The sequence below is a fragment of the Heloderma suspectum genome, chromosome 10 (genome assembly GCF_057233095.1).
Source record: "Heloderma suspectum isolate Gila_16-S chromosome 10, 16-S_ref, whole genome shotgun sequence".
NCBI classification, from domain to species: domain Eukaryota; kingdom Metazoa; phylum Chordata; class Lepidosauria; order Squamata; family Helodermatidae; genus Heloderma; species Heloderma suspectum.
In genome coordinates this window covers 8,194,719-8,219,482 of record NC_139467.1, presented here as the reverse complement: position 1 = coordinate 8,219,482, position 24,764 = coordinate 8,194,719, and the positions used below count along the sequence as shown (strand labels likewise).

General features: G+C 44.6%; 1 protein-coding gene across 2 annotated transcripts; it reads right to left on the bottom strand.

Annotated features, from left to right (window-relative positions):
* Positions 1–11,453: 11,453 nt before the first annotated feature.
* Positions 11,454–24,703, bottom strand: LOC146337588 (histone H3.3A). Of its 2 annotated transcripts, XM_084814941.1 has the most exons (5): positions 24,598–24,703; positions 22,562–22,624; positions 21,223–21,381; positions 20,779–20,932; positions 11,454–19,721 (listed from the first exon to the last, which is right to left on the bottom strand). In XM_084814941.1, exons 3-5 carry the CDS (start codon positions 21,348–21,350, stop codon positions 19,593–19,595), a joined length of 411 nt encoding a protein of 136 aa, XP_084671067.1. In that variant the 5' UTR covers positions 21,351–21,381; positions 22,562–22,624; positions 24,598–24,703; the 3' UTR covers positions 11,454–19,592. The 2 variants fall into 2 exon arrangements, with proteins under 2 accessions (XP_084671067.1, XP_084671066.1); XM_084814940.1 differs by lacking the exon at positions 22,562–22,624 and having other exon boundaries at positions 11,455–19,721.
* Between the last annotated feature and the right edge of the window lie 61 nt (positions 24,704–24,764).

The following is a 24,764-nucleotide window of genomic DNA, read 5'->3' as shown; positions in this document are numbered from 1 at the left end:
ACAGTTTCACAATGAAATCAACATTTGGGAAAAGTAGCTCTGGCCCCCAATCAGCCTTCTGCCAATTCACCAAAGACACCTTCTTCCTGAACTGGGTACTGATTAAATACCACCTGCTTCCAACCACCACACAAAGCCTGACATTCTTGCCATAAATTGATAGCGTCATCCTTATTCTATTCTTCTCCCTGAGCGGAAAATGTGTTAACCAATTCAACCAAATATTAGGGCTGTTATCCAGTTCAAGAAATCTAAATGGACTAATCATTTGAATTTCAGGCTATTACTGGATTATATTTGCACAAATTTGCATGGTAAATCTGTTCCTCTTATGCAAAAGCATACTTCCTTTGAGATAGTGATGATAAAACTCAGCACCACCTACAAATCACATACTTGCTCTGAGGCTGATTTGAGGCTAACGATTCATGCATCTAATGAAGTGGACAGTGTCCATGAAAGCTTATGCCAAAATAAATGTGGTAGTCTTCAAGGTGCCACAAGACTCTCGGTTGTTTTTGCTGCAACAGACTAGCATGGCTACCTACCGCTCCAGAAACTGAGATCATTCTGCTGAATCTGCTACTACCATTCTAACCTTTGCTCTGTTGTCTGCTCTTCTCTACTGCTCATATGCCACAATACTCTGCAGAAATTATTGTCCTGCTTCCCCTCTAAACTGCACTGAATGCTGGGACATTATCAATCACATAACCAAGCCTTCCCCAACCTGGTACCCTCCAGATGTGTTGGAATACACATCTGGGGGGCACCAGGTTTGGAAAGGCTACCATAACCACTTGCATGTCCTCCAGTCATAAGAAAATGGGCATTCTATCAACAAATGTATGTCCACAGATTCTTGGAGGGAACAGGGACCTGTAGGCCTGTCCAAAAAATGACACTCCAGAGATACAGCTGAGGGATCCCATGGTTAGGAATATAGGAAGCTGCCTTATACCAAGTCAGATCATTGGTCCATCTAGGTCAGTACTGTCGACACTGATTGGCAGCAGCTCTCCAGGCAGGATTCTTTCTAGCCCTACCTGGAGATGCCGGGGATCGAACCTTGGACCTTCTGCATGCAAAGTGGGGGCTCTAGCACTAAGCCACAGCCCCTCTCTTTCCAAATGGAAAGTAAGGTCTTCTTAGAATGTTGTGCAGCACAGACTCTTTTTCAGGGGATTCTAGACTTTTCTGGAAAATTCTCCTTTAAGTTAGAATAAGCAGGTTAGTCCATGTCACCAAAAGCAAAGAGAATATATATCTTGTAAATTCCAGTTCTTGAAAAGTCTTCTCATCCCCTTTGATTTAGCAAAGGAAGCGACCTACCTTGCTCATGCCCTGTCACTCCACACACAGGCTGTCCCCCATTGCAGCTGCTCCAAGTGGGGGAACAGCTCCCAGTCCTTGCCAACACAGCCAGACCTTTTGTCTCTGTTTGAATATCCTCTGTGCTTTTACGAGAACAGTTCTTTCTGCCGGCATTGCCTGGATCTGTTCGTACACGTGTGGGATCCAGCAATGCAGAGGGCAACAGGGTTACCTGCTCTTTCCTGCAGAGGCAGAGAGAGAGAGAGAAAGAGAGAGAAGAGGGGGAAGGTTATAGCTTGTTTGGGTCGTGTTGCGGCTAGAAGATTCAAGAGGAGACAGGAGAGGGACATTGCTGGCATTTCATTTGGAGCATAGTATGTAGAGATCTAACTGTATTTTTCATCTCTTTACTGCCCCAGACATCAACCAGGGCACACACAGCAATGTCAGATCCTCCAAGACAACTAGAAGACCAAGATTTGGCTGGTTAGTCCAAATGGAACATGACCTGCCCAAGGTCATCCACTGAACCCTAAGCAATACTGGGATCTGAACTCTGTTCTCCCGGGGCCAGCACTATCAGCTGAACCAGGCCAATAGTCTCTAAAATCTCCCCATTTTGCAGATGGGAAAGCAGAGATAGGAAAGACAAGAGACTGTCCACAGCAATACAGCCAACATTAAACAGCCATATTGTGGTCCCCAGCCTGGTGAACAAATATGATGGGTAGCGCTGCCCGGAGGGTTTAGAGAGCCTGGGGTAGACATATTGGGGGCCCTGCTGCTGCCCCCTATAAGGACACATACACCTGTGGGGTCCTGATGAGTGGTATGGCAAGGCAGGGGCCCATGATACAGGTCTAGGGCTCGTTGTTTATGAGGGCCCAGGGCAAATTGCCCCAGTTGCTCCCTGCAGACAGCCTTGGTGAGTTAGAGAGGAGCGGGGAGCGAGTTTGAAGGAGAAAAAAACCCACCCAGGAGTCAGCAAAAAAAATAAAGGAATTATTCACTCCACTGGGGCCTAACAAGTGAGTGACATTAATCCGGAGGAGGACAGCTGGCTGTCTAACATCCTGGACTGGCGTGTGGCAAAGCTGCCTGTCGGCCTGGTGCTTTGGCTAGCAGGATCATGGCACCCCACAGGGCTGGGCTTTGGGGTTTTAATACATTTGAAAGGTCACCTCTAACAGGATGGATGGAGCAGGTATAGGAAAGGCAGAAAGACCATGGGGCAGGCATATGCACACACAAACAGGCATTTTACCTGCTGAAAAATCAGTCTACTGGAGCTCTCAATACAGGCTCTGGAGAGGCCCTTGTATTAATTGCATTAGGTGAAATTCATTTGGGCCAGAAGTCTTGGCACGGCCCAAAACACAACAGCTCAGCTCCAGAACATGTGAAATGGGATGTGAATGCTGAATAGGATTTGTTCCTGATAAGGAGGACACTGAAGGCAGGTCTTGGAAAGAAACAAGTTGTTTCTTAGAAGGCAAGTTTTGGAAAGAAACAACTTGTTTCTTAATTCACGAACTCTCTCTTACATCTTTCGTTTCGTGTCTCCTCTATCTCTTCCCTTCATTTCCTTCTCCCTTCTCCTTCCTCCTCCTTTTCCTCCCTCTTTCTAAAGGGGCCTTCTGGGGGGACACCTCTGAAAAGCAAACTGGGGAGGGACTATAAGGATACAACATAAGGGGTCTTGAAATTAAAAAAAATCTGGTACCTAGGTGAGTCCAATGGTAGGCCTGGGGGCAGAGTGCTCAACAAAAACGGTCAACAAACAAAAACAAATAGCCACGGTGGGTGGGTGGACAATGAGACTTGCCCCCTTACTTTTCAGGCAACTAGTCTGAACACACATACACAGCTTCACCTAGATTGTAGTTGTTTCCCATCCTCATGCCTATGGACTAATAGCTCCTTACTGTTTAATTTTTTTTTAAAGAGTTTAGGCTGCTAGGGCTCACATTAGCCTAGAAGTCCCACCCTGAAACCTTTTGGTACTGACGGCAAGAACTACAAAATACCATTTCATCAATCCCCACCCAGTGGTAAACATTTAACAGTAGATTAACCAATTGACAGCTGCTATACTTTAATTGCACCCCAATAACTGCTTCCTGAGGTAGGCTGCCTCACCCTGCTTAATGGTAGGGATGGGGTGGCCCTCGCAGATGATCAAAGCACTCTCATTATCACATGTTTCTGAGCAAATCCCTGGCACTGAGAACAGATCTGGGGACTGAGAGCTGCCTCAAAGGACTCTCAGGAATAATTTTGCAGCATATTTTTTTGATTTTATTTACTATATTTCCAACATGTATTAGTCACTCTGACCACCTTTCAGCCATAACAGCTCCCAAGGCAGATGCTATAGGACATTTGCATTTAAACAAATCAACTGCCTTGTCCTCAGGCTATTCCCTAAATTAAAACAATTCTCATTCCCCAGTTAACAGGTTAGAGGAGACCTGTGAGCTCAATCAGTCTGACCCATTTGAGCAATTCTCATGTAAGACCCCCTTTGCATTGCATTAAAAACTCCCTTCATGGATCACTGCCTTGTTGTGGCGAAGGGGCTTGCGTAACTCAGTGAAGCCATAAGCTATGCCGTGCAGGGCCACCCAAGACAGACAGGTCATGGTGGAGAGTCCTGACAAAATGTGGTCCACTGGAGAAGGAAATGGCAACCCACTCCAGTATTCTTGCCAAGAAAACCCCATGGAACGTATCACAGGGCTAAAAGAGATGACGCCGGAAGGTGAGCCCCTCAGGTCGGAAGGCGTCCAATATACTACTGGGGAAGAGCAGAGGGAATTTCCAAGTAGCGCCAGAAAGAGTGAAGTGGCTGGGCCAAAGCCGAAAGGACACTCAGCTGTGGATGTGTCTGGTAGTGAAAAGAAAATCCGATGCTGTAAAGAACAATATTGTTTAGGAACCTGGAATGTCAGATCAATGAATCAAGGTAAGCTGGAGGTGGTCAAACATGAGATGGCAAGATTGAACATCAACATCTTGGGAATCAGCGAACTAAAATGGACAAGCATGGGTGAATTTAATTCAGGTGACCATTTTATCTACTACTGTGGGCAGGAATCCCTTAGAAGAAATGGAGTAGCACTCATAGTCAACAAAAGGGTGGGAAAAGCAGTACTGGGGTACAATCTCAAAAACGATAGAATGATCTCAGTACGAATCCAAGGCAAACCATTCAACATCACAGTAATTCAAGTCTATGCCCCAACCACTGATGCCGAAGAAGCTGAGGTTGATCGGTTCTATGAAGACCTACAACACCTTCTAGAAGTAACACCAAAAAAAGATGTCCTCTTCATCATAGGGGATTGGAATGCCAAAGTAGGAAGTCAAGAAATCACTGGGATAACAGGCAAGCATGGCCTTGGTGTACATAATGAAGCAGGACAAAGGCTAATAGGGTTTTGCCAAGAGAACACGCTGATCATAGCAAACACTCTTTTCCAACAGCACAAGAGGCGACTCTACACATGGATATCACCAGATGGTCAATATCGAAATCAGATTGATTATGTACTTTGCAGCCAAAGATGGAGAAGCTCCATACAGTCAGTAAAAACAAGACATGGAGCTGACTGTGGCTCAGATCATGAGATTGTTATCGCAAAATTTCGGCTTAAATTGAAGAACGTAGGGAAAACCACTAAACCATTCAGGTATGACCTAAATCATATCCCTTATGAATATACAGTGGAGGTGAGGAATAGATTTAAGGGATTAGACCTGACAGTGTGCCTGAGGAACTATGGACGGAGGTCCATAACATTGTTCAGGAGGCAGCAACTCAATCCATCCCAAAGAAAAAGAAATGCAAGAAAGCCAAGTGGCTGTCTGATGAGGCTTTACAAGTAGCTGAGGAAAGAAGGGAAGCGACAAGCAAGGGAGAAAGGGGAAAATATATCCAACTGAATGCAGAGTTCCAGAGAATAGCAAGGAGAGACAAGAAGGCCTTCTTAAATGAACAATGCAAAGAAATCGAAGAAAACAATAGAATGGGAAAGACTAGAGATCTCTTCAAGAAAACTGGAGATATCAAGGGAACGTTTTGTGCAAAGATGGGCATGATAAAGGACAAAGAAGGCAGGGACCTAACAGAAGCAGATGAGATTAAGAAGAGGTGGAAAAAATACACAGAAGAACTTTACAGGAAAGATCTGAATGTCCCTGATAGCCATGATAGTGCGGTCACTGAACTTGAGCCAAACATCCTAGAGAGTGAAGTCAAGTGAGCCTTAGGAAGCATTAGTAACAACAAAGCTAGCAGAGATGACAGTATTCCAGCTGAGCTATTTAAAATCCTAAAAGATTATGCTGTTAAAGTGCTGCACTCAATATGCCAACAAATTTGGAACACTCAACAGTGGCCACAAGACTGGAAAAGGTCAGTTTACATTCCAATTCCAAAGAAGGGCAATGCCAAAGAGTGTTCAATACCACCCTAATGGCAGAAAGCAAAGAGGATCTCAAGAGCCTCTTGTTGAGGGTGAAAGTGGAGAGTGCAAAAGCTGGTTTGAAACTCAACATTAAAAAAACTAAAATCATGGCATCTGGCCCCATCACTTCCTGGCATATAGAAGGGGAAGAAATGGCAGCAGTGACAGATTTTATTTTCTTGGGCTCCAAGAGCACCGCAGACGGTGACTGTAGCCATGAAATTAAAAGATGCTAGCTCCTTGGGAGGAAAGCTATGGCAAACCTAGACAGCATAGTCAGAAGCAGAGACATCACCTTGCCAACAAAGGTTCGTATAATCGAAGCTATGGTTTTCCCAGTAGCAACGTGTGGCTGTGAGAGCTGGACTATAAGGAAGGCTGAGCGCCGAAGAATGGATGCTTTCGAACTGTGGTGCTGGAGAAGACTCTTACGAGTCCCCTGGACTGCAAGGAGGTCAAATCAGTCAATCCTAAAGAAAATCAACCCTGACTGCTCATTGGAAGGACAGATACTGAAGCTGAAGCTCAAATATTTTGGCCACACTGGAAAAGACCCTGATGCTGGGAAAGATTGACGGCAAAAGGAGAAGGGGACAGCAGAGGATGAGATGGCTAGATAGCATCACCGATGCAATGAATATGGACTTGAGCACACTCTGGGAGGGAGTGCAGGATAGGAAGGCCTGGCATGCTATGGTCCATGGGGTCACGAAGAGTCGGACACGACTGAACAACAACAACAAAATCTGCCACTCAAACATTGCATAAAAAAAGCAACTAAATGTGTCATTTTGTGGTTCTCTTCTGTTCTGTCTTAGTAACTTTGAGTCTTTTAAACTGAATGGCCGTTTTACTGTGCTTAATCTTTCACACACACCAGTTTAATGTACCTGTTAATTGCTGTGGGTGGCAAGTACTTGTCCTTTTAATAAAGACAGAGTGTTTGAATAGCTATTACAAGGATATCTGGAGTAAATCTGTAAAGGGAGAATCAGGGAAACTACCTTTCCCTGGGGTAGTAAGGATCAATGGTAAATCACTCTTGGTGAGTTCAGTGTGTGTGTGTGTGTGTGTGTGTGTGTGAGTGAGAGAGAGAGAGAGAGAGAGAGAGTAGAAGGGCAACTGAAGGGCCCATAATGGTTGCCACAAAAACTGCACTGGAAAAAGTGCAGAAAAGGGCAACTGAAATGACCAAGGGGTTCGAGCAACTCCCCTATGAGGGAAAGTTACAACAGCTGGGATTGTTAAGCTTGGAAAAAAGGTGAGTAAGGGGGGACATGACAGAGGTGTACAAGATTATTCCTGGTGTGGAGAAGGTGGAGAGGGAGACATTTTTCTCCCTCTCTCATAATACTAGAACCCAATGGGGTCATTCCATGGAGCTGATTGGTGTGAGATTCAGGACAGATAAAGGAAGTCCTTCTTCACACAGCACATTTTATTTATTTATTGCAATTATACCCCGCCTTTTTTCCTCTTGCAAGGAACCCAAGGCAGCTTACATTATCCTCCTCCTCTCCATTTTATCCTCACAACAACAACCCTGTGAGGTGGGTTGGGCTGAGAGTCTGTGACTGGCCCAAAGTCACCCAGTGAGCTTCCATGGCCGAGTGGGGACTAGAACCCGGATCTCCCAGCTCCTAGTCCAACACTCTTGCCACTACACCACACTGGCTCTCCAGTCATAGTCAAACTATGGAATTGTTACCACAAGACATAGTGATGGCCACCAATTTGGATGGCTTTAAAAGAGGGTTAGATGGCTACTAGTCCTGATGGCTATATGCTACCTTCAGTATCAGAGACAATGTGCTTATGTACACCAATTGCTGGGGAACCTGGGCGGGAGGGCGCTATTGCACTCTTGTCCTGCTTGTGGGTTTCCTGTGGGCAGCTGGTTGGCCACTGTGTGAACAGAATGCTGGACTAGATGGACCCTTGGTCTGATCCAGCATGGCTCTTCTTATGTCCTTAAGTTTTGACCATGCTGACAAAGACACCCTAGTCCATTCCAACAACAAGCATTATTATTAACCAAAATCACAAAGTCAGACTCTTGAAACTTGGGGAATTTTCTCTCCCACCACCTGCCACTTCAACACTAACTGGAGATAGATCCAAGGCATTTTGGTGGCCAAACCACAAAAATTCTAAATAGCCCTCCCCCCATGGCAAAAAGATGACAAACTACTACATACTTGACAAGTTGCTATCCTTTAATTGTCCCCCAAACAGCCCCTGATGCGCTCTACCTCTGCCTACCTAATGATACAGACTGCCCCTCTCACTAAGCAGCTCTTAATATTGGGTCAAAAGCCCCACACAACAGGTCCAAGGGAGGCACGTGGCCACCAATCCCCTGCTCTGGGCCCAGCACAGCGGGGGATTGGTGAGAGAAGGAGGGGACTTCAAATAATGCATAGAGGACAAAAGCAGCCTTGTGCACAAATCCATCCAGGAATTCCAAGCTCTTGTTAATACCTTCGGAAATGTGCAATGGGTGGACATGGAGGCTGCCACCGGTCCTAGGAGAGGGGGCTGTTGGGAAGTGGGGATGGGGCAAGGCAATAGGATTCTTGACACATGCATATACGGCCTATTCTTCCTGCCAAAGTGGGTCTTCTCATTTTGCACTATGGGGAGAAAATTAAGATTCTTTTAGCACAGATATTATGACATTTATTTCACACACACACACACGCGCCCAGGAGTGGGAGCTCCAGACCCTACTCAGTGTACATCCCTGGTTCTTCCTTCTTTTCTTCCCCAAACTCACCTCCCCCTGACCACAAGAGCTCCAGTAAAGCACTGCTCTGGGCCCAGAACAGCTAGGGATTGGTGAGAGAAGGCAATTGTTGGGTCCCTCACCTCCAATTCTGCCTGTGAGGAAGTCAAGTAGGCACCACCAGACACAGAGTGCTCTAAGGCAGATGTAGGCAACCGTTTGGGGCCTGTGGGCAGATTTGGTAATTTGATAAACTCTTGAGGGCACCACCACAAAATGGCTGCCATAAGAGGTGTGGCTAGTCACAAAGGACAAATAACCTGCCCCAAAGACTAAGTACAAGGCAGAGGTGGTCTGAGCCAAAACACACTAAAAAACTCCTTTAAACCCACACATTACAGCACCAACTTATTTTTAATTTTTCAGAAAAAGTGGGAGGGGCTGGGCATCTTGGTAGGTGCCAAGAAAAGTGACCAGGGACACACTGGCGCCCGCAGGCACCATGTTGCCTACCCATTTTCTAATACCTAATAGAATGGGAAAAGGTGATGGGCCTGTTCACATGTCACAACACCCCACCATGGGTTAATTTACCTGTGGGGCTGTGATGTTGTGCTGGGCACCTGCAGATGCCATTTCTGCAGGGCGCCCGTGGGTGCCCAGCAAACTGTAGTTTGAGGGTTAGACAACCCTGAAATAACCCATGGCCTGTTTTAAGGTTATTTCAGGGTTGTCTAACCCTCAATCAACCCCTGCCGCCTGGATCTGCACAACACGGAAAGCCAGGTGCCATGCAAAAATGGCACCTGTGGGCACCCGGCATGATGCAACAACCGTGGGTAAATTAAGCTACTGTGGGCTTTCGTGATGTGCAAACCAGGTCAATATGTCTCTGGCACATGTAGTCCCCCTCCAAGTAATTTTGCATTCCCTCCATCCCCCCACCCCCATAAAGCAGCTCCCTGCAGTCTGTTTTTTTAATTTGACAAAGAGAATTCACAGGCACAAATGGCTTATACAGCTCATTTAATGCAAATTAGTTACCACTCAACATCCTTGTATCACCTCGCTGAACTTACCATCACTGTAGTGAAAGGGCTGATTGGTCTCCCCACCCCTGGTCTTGCAAAGATCCTTACAAGTGAAATGGGGATTCTAATCCACTTTAGTGATTGGGAGTATGGAATCTGGGAGAGGTGGCTCCTTGAAAATTAATTAGCATGGAATAGAAGAGAGCCTGGGAGACAGAAAATACTGCCTAGAATATGTGTTTTCTTTAACTGACAATGTGTTTTAGGTATGCTAAACATACATAAACTTGTTCAAATAAAAACAGAATGAAATCAAGCTATAACTAAAAGCTGTGGACATTTTTTGTTTTGTTTTACAAAACGAAATATTATTTAAATGTTGAGGTGCTTTGAAAATGGCAACCGAAAGTAATAAATCAGTAGCCCATCCCATGGCATGGCACAGCAAAGATCCAAACATCTATACTTTGGAATTTTTCCACCTTAATCTGGTCCTTGCATTATCTACTGTGCCAACAGCTCATATCTACTGTGCCAACAGTTGCCACTGTCTGTTTGTTTCCCCCCCCAAACCAAAACCTTTTGCCTTTAACAGGTATAAGACAGACAGCAATTCAACAGATACAGCTTTCTCAACGCCTAGGAAAAGCTGTAACCATTTGTACCTCTTTCCCAAAAAGTACATTTTTAGGTTGGGTTTCCCACAACAAGGGTTCTTTCTGTTTAAAAATAACAGAAGCCTAACAAAAATTGACTGTTTCACTGTCTATCCATGACTAGATATTAAGCAAGGAACACCTGCTGCAGCACATAGAACAGCAATAACCTACTGATGGCCAGCGAGTGACTGGGGCCGCCTCGAACACAGGTGGGCTGAAGGTGCAGTTCCAGACATTTTGGACTTCAACTCCCAGAAGGCCCTGCCAACATGGCCAATGGTCAGGAATGCTGGAACTAGAAGTCCAAAATATCTGGAGAACTCGACTTTCTGCCCAACTCCCATATAATTTTTTAAAGGGTTAACTCTTTTGGATCTTGTTTGGCCACCTTTCCTGGGAGAGAAATGCTCTGCAACATTTAAAGCCTGTGTTTCCCCGACTCCTGCAGAGCAGGAGGTTTAACCAGAGGCACCCTAACTCCCAAACTGCCCCTCAGGTTTCTGAGGCCAGGCCGCCAGGGAGCAGCTGGCTGGAGAGTGTGGAAATCTTGATGATTAGTTTGTTTATTAGACACAGGGATTTGTGGCTGATTAACCTTAATCCCTTCAGTGTGATGGAACCCCCATATGTGACTGGGCTCCAGTGAAAGGGGGGGGGCACGGAGGGGAAGAAAGCACACACAAGGACACAAATAAGGAGAATTCAGTCTCAGGGGACTCACACAAAGCCTGGGCCCAACCTTAAAAAAATATATATACGTACATGCCAGTTCAGCGCATATCTCTTCATCACACTGAGCTTACGGAGCAGAACGTTCTCCTCTCCTGTCAGGGGCACACAAACGGCCGACGTCCAGCATGGCAAGGTTCCTGTACAGCAGGGGTGGGGAACCTCTTTCAGACAGAGCGTCAAATTCAATTTCAGAGAAGCTCTCGGGGACCACTTTCAAGTGGTGGGCAGAGCCAAGGCAAAAGGGGGTGGGGCTCAAAATTAACCACCACCACCCAGCATACTATACCTCAAAGCTCTTCCTGGTAGTAACTAAGCATCAGGAAAGACATTTCAACCTTTTAGAATGGGGGGAAAACTGCACAATTGCCATGAAACCACCAAACCACTGGTGGTTGGGGGAAAGACTTTCTGGGAAACCCCAGTGGGTAAAATGCAGCCTTCACAGGAAGGCAACATTTGGCCCCAAGGCCTGAGGTTCTCCACTTCTGTAGAGAGACAATAAGGGTGTAATCCTATACATGTTTAAACTGGAAAAAGACCTACAGCTCCCAGCATTCCCCAGCCAGCATGGTGAATGTGTCTTAGGTGTAGGATAGACCTGCTCCTGTGCCTTCAGCAACAGCCTCACAGACAGAAATGTAGCACATGAGGTTTCCCCCATCACTTTCTCAACAGCAATAAAAGTTTCACCTGCTACATTTCTCTTTGTTAGGCTGCTGCTAAAGATACAGGAGTAGGAACAGTAAAATGGTACAGCTGTACATCGGAGCTATGCTGAACCAAAGGTAGAGAGAAAAAGGAGGCAACCTTAGGTAGGTTATGTGAGTGAGTGTGCTGTCTCTCTCTGATAACTTTTTCTGAATGGTTTGCTCTGTGGCAGAACTTGGCATGGCCTCTCTCATCTGTTAGATAAATAAAAACTGATTTTTTAGTTTTTAAAATGAGATAGATGGGGGGGACGGGACACTGTGCTTTAATGTTTTCTGGTGTCAAGGGCAAGTTTGCCCCACAAGTCAGGCATGAGATGTGCTGTAGACTCCTCTCCAAAGAGGGATGATAGCCACAAAACATGGCCCTGATTGAAACTGGGAATGCATATGGGACTGAAGGGGAGGTTCTGCTTCCAAAAGAGGATTAACACTTGCAAATGTGTCATCTATTGTCATCCACTGCTGGTCACAGTTTTCTTTTATACCATTTGTGTTTGATAATAATTTCTTCTTCTGTGGATTACCTTCCATATGAATTCATAGGCTACAGATCATGCACTACAAATTCAACATTTACTTTAAACCATTTTAAAATCAAGAATTCCAGTCATGTCTTTAAGAAACCCTGCAAAACCCTGTAGTCTTGGCAGTAAGCTGACAATTCCCTATGAGAGACCCCTTTCCCTCTCACAGATTTCCAGTTCCCAGGGTTTCTTGGGAGGAAAAAAAAACATACCACAATTAAACAGATTTAAGTTTGTAGTGTAGCTATGCCCTATTATGACCGTTTTATAGCACTCCCTCTTGTGTGCAAACTGCTGTATAATCTTTATCTTGGTTATCCTCTTGGTTATCCAACTAGGGTTGCCACCTTTTCTTTCTTGTAGGCCTTTCGTGATTTTTAACATTGGAAATCATAAGAAAAAATTGCACAGCTGATTACATAATTGTAATCATTAAATTATACATCACTCCACTTCTCTTCAGAGCTCATGACAGGAACAGAGACTAAAGGAAATTTAGAATAGAAACAGAAACAAATTAAAATTAAAAGGCTCCCCCCCACACCCAATTTAGTTTTGTGGGTGAATTTCCCTGCTGGGCTTCTTGTCATAGTGGCAGCCGCCGTTTTGAATATTCAGAGTATGACGTAGCTTGTTGTTACTTGTGAACTCAGTGACAAGCCACCCACAACCCTAAAATAGCCCATGGGTTCTGGTTCAAAATGGTCACCATCGCAACAAGAAGCCCTGTAGAGAAATTTATCCACAGTGGCTTCTCCTTATGTGCAAACCAAATCATTGTGATTCCCTCCATTTCCTGCTGAGGAGAAGTAAAAATCTGACTGCTTCCTTGTACACTCAGTGGAACTTCAGTCGCATGGCACTATTTGTGAAATGTGAAGATGTTAATAAATTCTCACCCAGAGTTAGAGGCCTGGCCTGAGCTGAGGGCAAACTCAAAAGACAGCAGTTTTTGTGTGTTTTTTAACTGACTTCCTAATCTTGGTTGGCACAGCTTGTGCCCAGCGAGCAATGGAAGCCTGGACAGGAGGGGGAACACAAATAAAACCCAGAGCAGAATGCTGAGAGGAATAGTTAAATCAAATCATTAAAATGACAGCCATCTGAGTCAGGGTTTCTGAACTTGACTCCAAAGCAATTGTTACCTCAGTGAAATTACAGGAAAGGCTGGTTACCCCATTCAACTTCCACCCTTGAGGTGGGAGAATTCCAAGCCATTTTGGTGCCTGAATCAGGAAATCTAAACTAAATAATTGACCATTTAATGCAGGGCTGCAGAACCACAGGTCCAGGGGCCAAATTCAGCCCTTCCCCTTGTCCCACCCCCACCCCCTTTCATTGAACCACTGATTCATTTGGTGGTTTTCCAGCTTTGGTGGATTTTTCTCCACATTCTAAGGACACAATCCTATGCATGTTTAAACAGAAAAAAGGCCTACAATTCCAATGGGACTTGGCTGGCTGGGGCATGCTGGGAATTGTAGGCCTTTTTCTGTCTAAATATGCATAGGATTGGTCCCTAAAAGGTTGAAATGCCTCTCCTAAGGCTTAGTTACTGGCAGGAAGAACATTAAGTTAAAATATGCTGGTATAGGTTCAACATACCTGATTTAATGGTACCACTAAATCTGTCACCTTACCCTACCTAATGGCCCTGTCAGGTTTATTACCTGTCCAATATCACTGCGCTCATCGTAACTGTGAACCATCTAGTCTTGGCTACCATATTTCCTCATAATATTGAGGATCTGCTCATTTGTGTGCACATAGCGAATAATGTTAAAAGGACAGCAGCCACCATGAGCAAGGGACAAAGATGTGAGGTAATGTCCACCCAGGAAGGGAAGAAACCCAGGCTTAGCAAGGTTCAGGTCAGGGCCACAGTTGGCAGCTTGACATCTGAAGAACAGGACTCAAAGGAACGTCTGTCCAAGAACATCTTGTTATAACAAGGCGGGATTAAATTGGAGATGTGGGGGTGGGTTGGAAAGGGATGGACCCCATTCTGTGGGACTTTGTTAAGTGACAGAAGATGCCCTTTGCAAATCTGAGAGTAAACATGAACAAAAAAAGTTTGCCTCCTTTACATTCCTCTGTGGAGGACAGAGAGGGTTGCCAACCGTCTAAATAGCCATTATAGCTGTGCCTTTAACAGTAGCAAGCCACAAGAAAGCCACAAGAGCAGAGCAGCCCAAGCAGTTTCTTCCCCACTGTCCCAGTCAGCTGGCAACTGAGTTGGAAAATGCTGGCTCTCTTTTGTCTTGCACTAAAGTCATGAAAAAGTGCTTACCTGAATGATGGAGGGAAGAGCAAGTGGTGTTTCCAAAAGAAGTCTGAGGTTTTGGGGGCAGCGGCTAATATTTCGAGGCCTGCAAAAGTGGAATTATGCAGAGGCCGCACAAAAATAGCAGAGATGTCACATGGTTCACAGGTAGCGAGATTATGTTGGATTGCCACAACAAACTCTAGGGCAGATATGCCTTTAACAAAGGTCCCAGATTCACCAAAGGTTTTATTTGCTTCCTTCCTTCCTTCCTGCCTGCCTGCCAGTATACTCTGAGCAGAGTATACTGAAGCAGAGGTACATCATCTTCTTGAGTAAATTGCATTCACAGCTGCAGGCCCACACAAAGATAGCATTAACAAAGGCAAATAACACGAGTTGCCTCTGTACTGCTTCATTAGGAATTGGTTCTTTCTTTCTGTACACTCTCACTCAATACACACTTATATGTACGGGAGTAAGATGATCATCTTTGTGGAAATGTAAGTGAAGTCATGCAAGAATATCCCAGAGTTCTCTATTGTTCTGCTTTCCAGAAAGGAAGCTTGTGCCTCTATCTATAATGGACAGAGGCAATCTGGGAATTGAGGGTGTGGGGATGACAAGGCCTACTCTGGTCACGTGCACATACACAGATAAAAGGAGGTACTTCTTCAGACATTGTGGTGGCCACCAATTTGGATGGCTTTAAAAGATAAATTCCTGGAGAAGGCTGTCAATGGCTACTAGCCTGATGGCTATATGTTACCTCCAATATCAGAGACAATGTGCCTATGTGCACCAATTGCTGGAGAACATGGGTGGGAGGGTGCTGTGGCACTCATGTCCTGCTTATGAGTTTCTCGTGGGCAGCTGGTTGGGCACTGTGTGAACAGAATGCTGGAGTAGACGGACCCTTGGTCTGATCCAGCATGGCTCTTCTGATGTTCTTAAAACAAAAACTAAGGGGTCCACTCCTTAGTTCCACAGCCTCCTTTTTTAACTCCTCTTGAGATAACAACAAAAGGAGCTAAAGTATGTTCAGAGATGGTTAACCAGAAAAAAATAGGAATGTTGCCCAAGATGGTAACAGGGCGAAGCATGTTGTTTAAGTGCTGCACAGACATTGGACACACATTCACTGTTATAGGAAGCTGTCTTATACAGAGTCAGATCATCAGTCCATCTAGTTCCATATTGTCTAGAGCAGCCTTCCCTGACCTGCTGCTCTCCAGCTGTTTTGGACTTCAACTCCCATTCGCCTCAGCCATCGGGGCCAAGGGTCAAGCATCCTGGGAGTTGAAATCCAAAACATGTGGAGGGCACCAGGTTGGGGAAGGTTACACTGACTGTCAGTGGCTCTCCAGGGTTTCAGACAGGGGCCTGTCCAAGCTTGATCTGGAGATGCCAAGGACTGAACCTGGAACCTTCTGCATGCAAAACATGTGCTCTGCTACTGAGCTACAGCTGTTTCCATCCTCTAGTGGCCCTTCTGGGGCATGCTGGGAGTTGTAGTCCTGTCCAACACATCTTGAGGGTGCTAGGTTATGGAAGGCTGATGTACATTCTCTCCACAGAATCGCTCTCACTTCTACTTCTATTTCACAGGATGGAAAACTGAGCCCAAAAGGAAGAAACAGGGTGTCAGAAGCTGGAAATACAGTTCTGGGCTCTTCAGTCTTTACACATTGGACATTTCTTCCAAATCTAGGAACACAGCAATCTGCTCCAGTCCCACTGCTCACTGCCTATATTCCATTCTGCCAATAAGAGCTGGTGGTGGAAACCTAGGAAGAGGGCCTCTTTTTTGCTCTACCCCAAAAAGTCTACTAGGCCAAATCCCGCATTCTCCACCATAGCCTAAAGCCTTTCAAGATGCTGTCTTGTCTTCTTTTACCCACATACATTTAATGGGCAAAACATACTGTAGCTAGGAAATGAGCTTTCTATAGTCCCTGCCCTATATGAGTTTTACACACACACACACACACACACACACACAGAGTTCATATTTGTTTAAACAAGATTGACTCTCTTTTCGAATGCCAATCAACTCAAGCTGATTTTTCAATGAGATATTGCTGCCCTCTGTTGATCAAAAACTATTTGACAGAAAGCCTTCATTTTATTTAAAAACAAGTTTTGTGGCACCTTCAAGACTAACATATTCTGACATAAGCTTTCACAAACACTGCCCATTTCATCAGATGCATGAAGTGAAAGCTTATGCCAGAAGAAATTTGTTAGTCTTGAAGGTGCCACAAAACTCTTAGTTGTTTCTGTTTTAACAGACTGACATAGCTGCCCCTCTGGGAATTCATTTTATTTGTCAAAGGCAGGAACTGAATTTAGGACTCACTCAAATCTGCTCTTATTTTAACTGTGATCTACCTCTCGATAGTGTTGGAATTTGCTCCCAAGATGGCTTTTATTGTTGATACTTTCCACACAGTGTTAACAAATGTTTTTTACCATTGAGATCCACTGTGGTTAAGAAAAGGAAAGGCGGGGGGGGGGGGGCAGAGACAGTTACAGTCTGCTAAAATCTGAGCTGCTCAATTATTCCAGAGCTCTTCTCAAGACCGTACATCTCTTCCAAAAGCTGCAACTGCAAATTCACCTTGGTCATTATGCTTATGATCTTGAAATTCCAGTACCTAGGTACCAAGGTCCAAGTGCAGATTACTTTGACTTGATTGCTTTTGACAAGCTTGTATTAAATTTAGTGGGGGGCTGTGACATAGGTCCAGCCCTGTCCACTTTTAGCTACCTTAATAAGGATTAGAATGCTGGCATCTCAAGAGTGGTTAATTTTGATAGGTAGATGGGCATCTGAGGACACAGTGGCTTTCTCTTCTGAAAAGAGAGTGTCTTGAATTCTCCTTGGGGCTGAACAGAAAGCAGTGTCAACTAGTGGTTAGACCTAGGCTAATTAGAATAGGGGTCATGGGAAAACTTGGAGATGCTGTACACTGCTGGTAAGAATAACTCTGCAATCAAGAGGGCTAGAAACTTTATTTTAAATAACGGAATTACCAGGGATCTAATGGAAAACCCTTCAGCATGCAAGAGCGAGTCACCAGGAATAACTACATTATCTTCCTAGGAACAATTCAGTGTGCTGTTTTTAACTTAAAAAACTGGGATGGTTTCACTGTAGATATTTTCCAGATGGCTTCTGTTTCTTTGTTCCCATGGCAATCTCTACCATCAGCAGATAGCAACCACAGGGTGGCACTTGCTATCCACCAAGTCCAGACAGTAGATCACCAAAGTGGAATATGTTCCTAACAGGAACCTAAGACTTATTACACTTCAGATATTTTTGTCGCTGGGGATGAGAAGGATGTTTAGCCCCCCACTTTTTTAAAGGAGTTGATTGTGTTTCTCATCATTAACATTGCCCAGACAATTCAATTAAATAACTTAATTATATCCAAAATGCTTCAAGAGCTACAAGTATCAATCAGTCAATTATTACGGTTGTAGACCAGCAAGACAGCTACAAGTAGGATTACTTAACCTAGTATAAGAGAAAGAGCTGAGTCAGTGGGAGGGGCTGGCTGCGATCACTCAAAGAAATTGATTGTATGAGTTTTAATCCAACTGTTTAAAAATATGTATACATATGCATATGAATAAAACAATAGTTCAAAAGGACAAAAGCATTTAGATGGATACATGTCACAGCAGGCACCATCTCAGAAGAAGTATTCTGTTCTGCACAAGGAGAAAAAAATTCACTTTTAAGAAAGCACCTACCACCCATGGATTTCCAGGTAGCTTACACAGACACAAAACCTGTGGCTTGACTAACCAAGGCTACTCCTTCTAGAATCAGTCACAGGATTTTTAATTGTTCTATCAACTAAACATTGCAGCCCTACCCTCAATTAACTTCAGGCCTATTTATCCCCAAATCAGAAGATGAACATGAATTCAGGGTAAAGATTACTACCTTTTTCTAAAGGTACCAGAACAAGGTCAGTAATACAGCCAAAAACATAAACATAATTTAGCAGGGAAATCTTTGCCACTGCTTATCTTCATGCTAGGAAAAGCATCAGCTCCCAAATTCGTGTGACTGGCTGTTAAATGCACAAGTATGGTGCCAGTAGAAGAAATGGCAACTTAGTTTATAGCTGTTATTCCTAAACAACCAGTTGCATAAAAGAGGTGCCACATTAGAAAGTGCTATGATCAGAGACTAAGCGATGAGCTAAGTGTTCTTGGTTCAAATCTTACCTCTGCTCTGAACCCATTAGGTTGCTCTAGCAAGCCACTCTTCTCTTGACTTCAGCTCCACAATGTGGAAATAATAATACAGATCTATCTGTCTTATAGGGCTGTGGTAAAAATGACCAAGCTAAGATATGGGAATCATCTTGTACGTTCATGAAGTGCTATAAGAATGCTAAATATCATCAACCCACCCCATGGAACATTTTGCCATTTTATTTTTGACAGCTTTACAGACACAAGGCCTCAAGTCTTGCTTTATGTGAAAAATTAAGATCTGGCAAGGTCTTCCATGAGCCACAATTAAGCAAACATCAAAGAAGCAAAAATGTTGTCATTCAACATTTATTTTTTTCCTTACTGCCTCAAGGTGAGTCCCTATTGGTACAAAGGTCAGACACAAGACAAATGGAAAACAGGAAAAAAAGGATTTAGAAAGCACTCCTTACCTAAATACAAAGAAAAAAAGACTCAACTAACAAAAGGAAAGCAATGTGTAGTGTTCTTTGCAGATATTTTACAAACTGAAGACCAAAAGCTCTATCATTGAAATGCCTATATCTATTTATGTTGTGTGTACAAAACCAGATATTTCAAAAGTGTCCCCTGTTGGGTTTGTTTTTGTTTTTTTGCAATTCTGAAAAAAAAAAAGTTTTACAAAAAACAACATCCAGAAGTCTTGCAGATTTCAAAGGGTTTTTCTTTCATTCATTTTTGCTTGTACATGATGAATAGGAACCAAGTCTCCTGATCTTGGAGAGGTACTACGATAGATTATCTAACATTTCCTCACACGTCCTAGCCACTACAAACAGGAGTAGGAGAATAAAAATAAAAATAAAACCTGGAGTGTATTCTAAGTACACTGCACAAGCAAGGTAGGGCTGTCTGGGGAGGGGTGTAAATGTTAGAAGGGGGAGAGGAACTTAAGCCCGTTCACCACGAATGCGGCGGGCCAGCTGTATGTCTTTTGGCATGATGGTGACCCGCTTGGCGTGGATGGCACACAGGTTGGTGTCTTCAAACAGACCCACAAGATACGCCTCACTGGCTTCCTATCAATGCAAGGAAATACAAAAAATACAAAGTCAAAAGCAGGACTGGTTTACCGGGAACAGTCTTGCAATACACATGTTTAGAGGGGGGACAGTAAGCAACAGACCACATTCTCCCACCCATGTTTTGGGGATGGGAAGAGAAGCACACAAGGCTTTCAAAGTTCTAGAAGTGTTACAGTTCTAGTCTTGCATACAGAGGCCTGATTCACATACATTATCCACCATCTGAGGAAATGCATGCAGTTCAGTCCTCCTTCCACCCTGGAAGGAGCAGGCTTCCTTCCATCGGCAGTTGGGACAGGTGAAAGGGGCTAGGGAGACTTGTAGGGACCATCTTTGCCATGCCCTGTAGGAGGAGGGACTGCCACTACTCACTGACCAGTTCTCATCTTGGACAGCAGCACCTAGCATTTTTTTTAAAAAAAGAAGTTAGCAGTATCTTATTACTATGACTACAGTAGCCCCTCTCATACTATAGGGCAAGATGGCTGGTGCCAGATTAGGCAAGGTGCTGCTAGCAAAGAAGGATTGTTCAGTGGCGGGGGGGAAGAGGGAGGAGGGGGCAGCTCCTGCCCCCTTCTCCAAGTCTCTTCTCCAAGCCTGCCCCAATCCATCTACTACTTTAATAGCTAAGCTGCAGAAGACAGACAGCACCTACAGCTCTTCCTAAACTCTAGCACAGCAGTGAGAGGAAAAACACAACCCCATAACCATCTGCTAGGATGCCAAAAGGGGTCTCAACTTCAGATCTTGACACGTGTAACTGGCACCAAATCAGTGCTAAATAATAGGCGACACAGCTTATGAACCAAATGGCCGACACTGACAGAAGCACTAGAGGGCATATTTTAGGAAATGTTTTCTGGTGGGAAAGCAAGCAGCTCTAGAGAACAGCCTGGAGGTACATGACACAGTTCTGCTACAGAAGGGAAGCAAGGTTCTGAACCTTACGCTGCCAGAATGCCTTGGAATCATGTCAACTCTTTGGGTGGAAGAGCAGGTTAAAGATGTATTAAATAAAGCAGGGAAAGGGCAGAAGGAAACAGACACGAACCTGCAGAGCTCCAATGGCAGCACTCTGGAACCGCAGGTCTGTTTTGAAGTCCTGGGCAATTTCACGGACCAGGCGCTGGAATGGCAACTTGCGGATCAGCAACTCTGTGGATTTCTGGTACCGCCGGATCTCTCGCAGTGCCACGGTGCCAGGCCTGGATGGAATTATATTGACATAATTTGCATTTTCCCCTAGTAAGGTTCTCAGAACAACCGCATGAAAGGGTCTCCAAGTTTTATGTGCTGGCACTGCCAGAAATCATGGATGGTGAGGATGGAAGGAAACTGTGTGTTCAAACCGAGTGACACACCCTCCTTCCCAAATTCCCAGCACCATGACAGATAACTCCAGAGAGCATCTTCACTTAGTGCAGGGCCTGGCCAGGTTGTAGGCTTGAGAGCTGACCAGAAAAACAAGCCATCATCACGTGCCCATTCCAGGTACCTGTAACGGTGAGGTTTCTTCACTCCACCAGTGGATGGTGCACTTTTCCGAGCGGCTTTAGTGGCCAGCTGCTTTCGGGGCGCTTTCCCACCAGTGGATTTACGGGCGGTCTGCTTGGTACGGGCCATCCTGAGAGGTCCTTAGAATGCAAGGAATCCACTAAGGAAAAGGAAAAGAAGTGCAGAGGATAAATATATAGGAAAATACAGCACTTTCTGCATCATATTTCCATGCTAAGATTCTAGAGCCTCACTACCAATTCTGGAGCTTTGGGCTCTATTTAAAAACAATTAATTTCCTTGGAAAGCAGTCAGTTCACTGTAAATATACTTGTAAAAAAAAAACCCTTCCAGATTTTCAAGGGATGTTTTAGACACCACCAGCCATAACTTTATTGGCAAGAGAAGCGTAGAACTGGAAGAAACTTAATGGATTATCTAATATAGCCTCCCACATCAAAGGTATTTGCATTATGCTGTTCCAAGAAGTTTCTATCTAAAATTATCTCTAGGTCACCTTTAGGGGTGGAACCCACACAATTTCTTCTGTAAACTAATACTCAGATGCCTCAGTTTTGTCCGAATACTCAGTGGGTTCTTTAATGGGTTCTGCTGCCATTCTCATTTGCTGCTCCTCAAGTGCCTTCACAGAAGCTCCTGCAGATGCCTGGGTGTTAACTGTAAGCACCCAGGAATTAACAGTAAAGTCTGGTTGGCACTGTGAGCAGCATCAGGGCAAAGCTCTAGTGGGTGGGCAGTGTCAGGCTGATCTCTTCTCTCTCTGGCCATTTATTTCGTTCATCAACTAGATCTTAAAGCAGTTGCATGATGTATAACATAAATCTACTTTGACATTTTATTTGCGGTACACTAGCATTTACTCTCTTGAACAGGAGCATTGACTTGAGTGCATTCATGTAGAAAGGCAATGTATACATTTGACCACAAATTAACAAAATAGTTTACACCAGCAGTGAAATAGCTTGCACTGTCTGCACTTCCCACAATAAGAAGTAAACTACTACTGTTCACGTTGACAAATCTGCACCTACTGAGATTAATTACTTTACAACCAGGAAAGAAACAACCCCTTCAAAATCACTATTGGTTTTTAAAGTCAGTTGGATCTACCATTATACCTGGGGATATATGTAACGATGTTCTGATGGCCTTTATTTTAAGGAACATCTCTAATTACAAAGTGTTTGAGTTCCACAGAACTCAGTATTTTCCATTTCTCTCACACACATATTGCACCGCAGCCTTTACCCTCTGTTCTTACTCCTTAACAATCAAGCGGGCATCAACTAATATAAGGCTGCAACCCTACAGACACTTACCTGGAAGTAAGTCCTATTGAACTCGATGGAGCTTACTTCTGAGTGGACACGTATAGGATTGCCCTGTGAAAGCCAAAAGGCCCAAGACACACCAGTAAGCCATCTTTTGATATAGAGTAATCCTCTCTCTGCAGGTATTAATTTCCTGAGGGGTAGTTGTGTTGGTCTGTCGCAGCAAAAACAACCAAGTACCATGGCACTGTAAGTACTTACAAATTTATTATGGCACAAGCGTTTGTTAGGCGTTAAAGCAGAAGAAAACTTCTGACAAGTCTTGTAGATTTTATTCCCAGTTTGGGGAGTAAGGACTAGCAAGGTTGCATTCCTGAAGATGGAAAAATCGTATGATCAAGCTGGTAAAACGATGAAGTGAGGATTCTAGTCCATGTTAATGACCCCGAACTAGAAACTGGTTCTGAAATATTACTGGTGTTCATTATTGTAGACTAATTAACTGTAGGTGTCAAAGTGCATATGTGATATAGGAGCCACATTTCCTTACTTATAGCTAGGTTCTACATCCAATTATACTCTGGATTCAAACACTGCCTGTAATAAAAAGGGGGTAAGAGCACACAATCTAAGACACTGAATTTATTAGACCTTCCTAAGCCATCTCTAGTTTTATAAACATGGCAAAATATCGAATTTTAACCAGAAAAGTAAAGAACTAAATAAAAACATAATTAACACCACTGTTACAATTATTATGTTTCAGTTCTACAGTTTGTGACAAACATTTTTGCAGGAAAAATATTGGTCAAAATACACACACATTTTGGGCAGTTCACTCAGCAAATGTTGAAATAATTATGGCTTTCCCAGTTTCTAACATATCTGTGAGGGATGGAAAACCTAACACCCATCACTAAAAGCCAACCTTTCTCCTTCAACCTCAGGGTAGTGTGTGTACACGAATGCAGGGAAACTGTGGTAGGGAGAGACACGAGGATGCACTGTGAAAAAGAAAACCCAGCAACCTCAAATACGTTGAAAAGTAATGATATACTCAGGCCTAAACTCATAGAGTAGGGAATAATTTGCATTGAACTCAGTGGGGCTTAGTTCCAAGCAAACACGCTCAGGACCGTACTGCAAGTGTTCTTGCAATACCAGAGTAACTTAGGGACCAAAACCTTGCAAAAGGCGTAACAAAATAAATAAAGCACCTATCCCTGATTAATTAAGTTAAAGAAATAACATTCACTGACTTTTAAGACAGTTTGAATACCTAAATTAGGAGATAGGGGTGAAAGGTATTTTTTTTGTCATGATCCGTGATCTGGACAACCCCAAAAGCAAAGGGCTTCTCATCATTGAGGAAAGCAGAACAGACAGTTGCCATGGCAACATCGGCCCCCAATCCCCTACTGATGGCAGAACTACAGCATCCAATGGGTTGGGATGGGGGCGTGTGCAGCCCAAAAAATAAATAAAGGGCGGTGGGAATGGCCGCCCCAATAGTTAGCACGTTCGTTATCTAGGGACTGCGATGACCCCTAAGAGCAGCAACTATTTCGCAGACTGAGGAGGAACACCTGGGGATACTTTTATGAACCACATAAAAAGACTACATGCCCCAAGAGCCTTTGCGGGGAACGCTCTCTCCGATTCGCTCCTCGGGATCAAGTGGGGCAAAGCACTCCCATGGGCCGCCGAACCTCTCCTCCCGACTGGCCAGCGCGCTACCGGCCAATTGCTTTACAACTCGGGACACCAAAGGGAGGAGGGCACAGATTCGCGCAAAATGGTCCCCGGTTATCGACAACGGCTCCTAACCAATCAACGTAGGAGCTGCCTCCGCGATTCCAGCCTATCAACGAAGCAGCTGCAATCCTCAGCCTTTCAGCCAATAGGAGGCGGGAGGCAGACGGAAGGCGGGACTTGGTGTATGTTCGTTGGGGGGGCGAAATGAAATGCATCTCCTCGGACGACCTCGGTTTCTAGTCGCCCCCTTCCCCCCCCCACCGAACAAGAGCCCGCGGAGGGGAGGGGCAGGCGCGGAAGGGCGACGGCACCTCGCGCTCTTTCGTTACCTGAGCGTATGCCTCGCGCTTCAGCGACCGTTAGAGCCGTTGGTTGTCCCGCGGCGGCGCTCGCGCTGCTCTTCACTCCCTTCCCGCTTTTCCCGCCAGCCCCAACAGAAAATGGCGGGTTCCAGGGCCAGGCTATTTAACCATCATGCAACGGGGCTGAAGCAGGG

Bases quoted from the DNA above. Each gene is read 5' to 3' on its own strand.
- LOC146337588 (XM_084814941.1), bottom strand. From the start codon at position 21,350: ATGGCCCGTACCAAGCAGACCGCCCGTAAATCCACTGGTGGGAAAGCG. The intron at 20,933-21,222 runs GTACCTGGAATG...AATTCCATCCAG, and splicing joins AAGAAACCTCACCGTTACAG to GCCTGGCACCGTGGCACTGC. The intron at 19,722-20,778 runs GTTCGTGTCTGT...TTGCATTGATAG, and splicing joins CTGCCATTGGAGCTCTGCAG to GAAGCCAGTGAGGCGTATCT.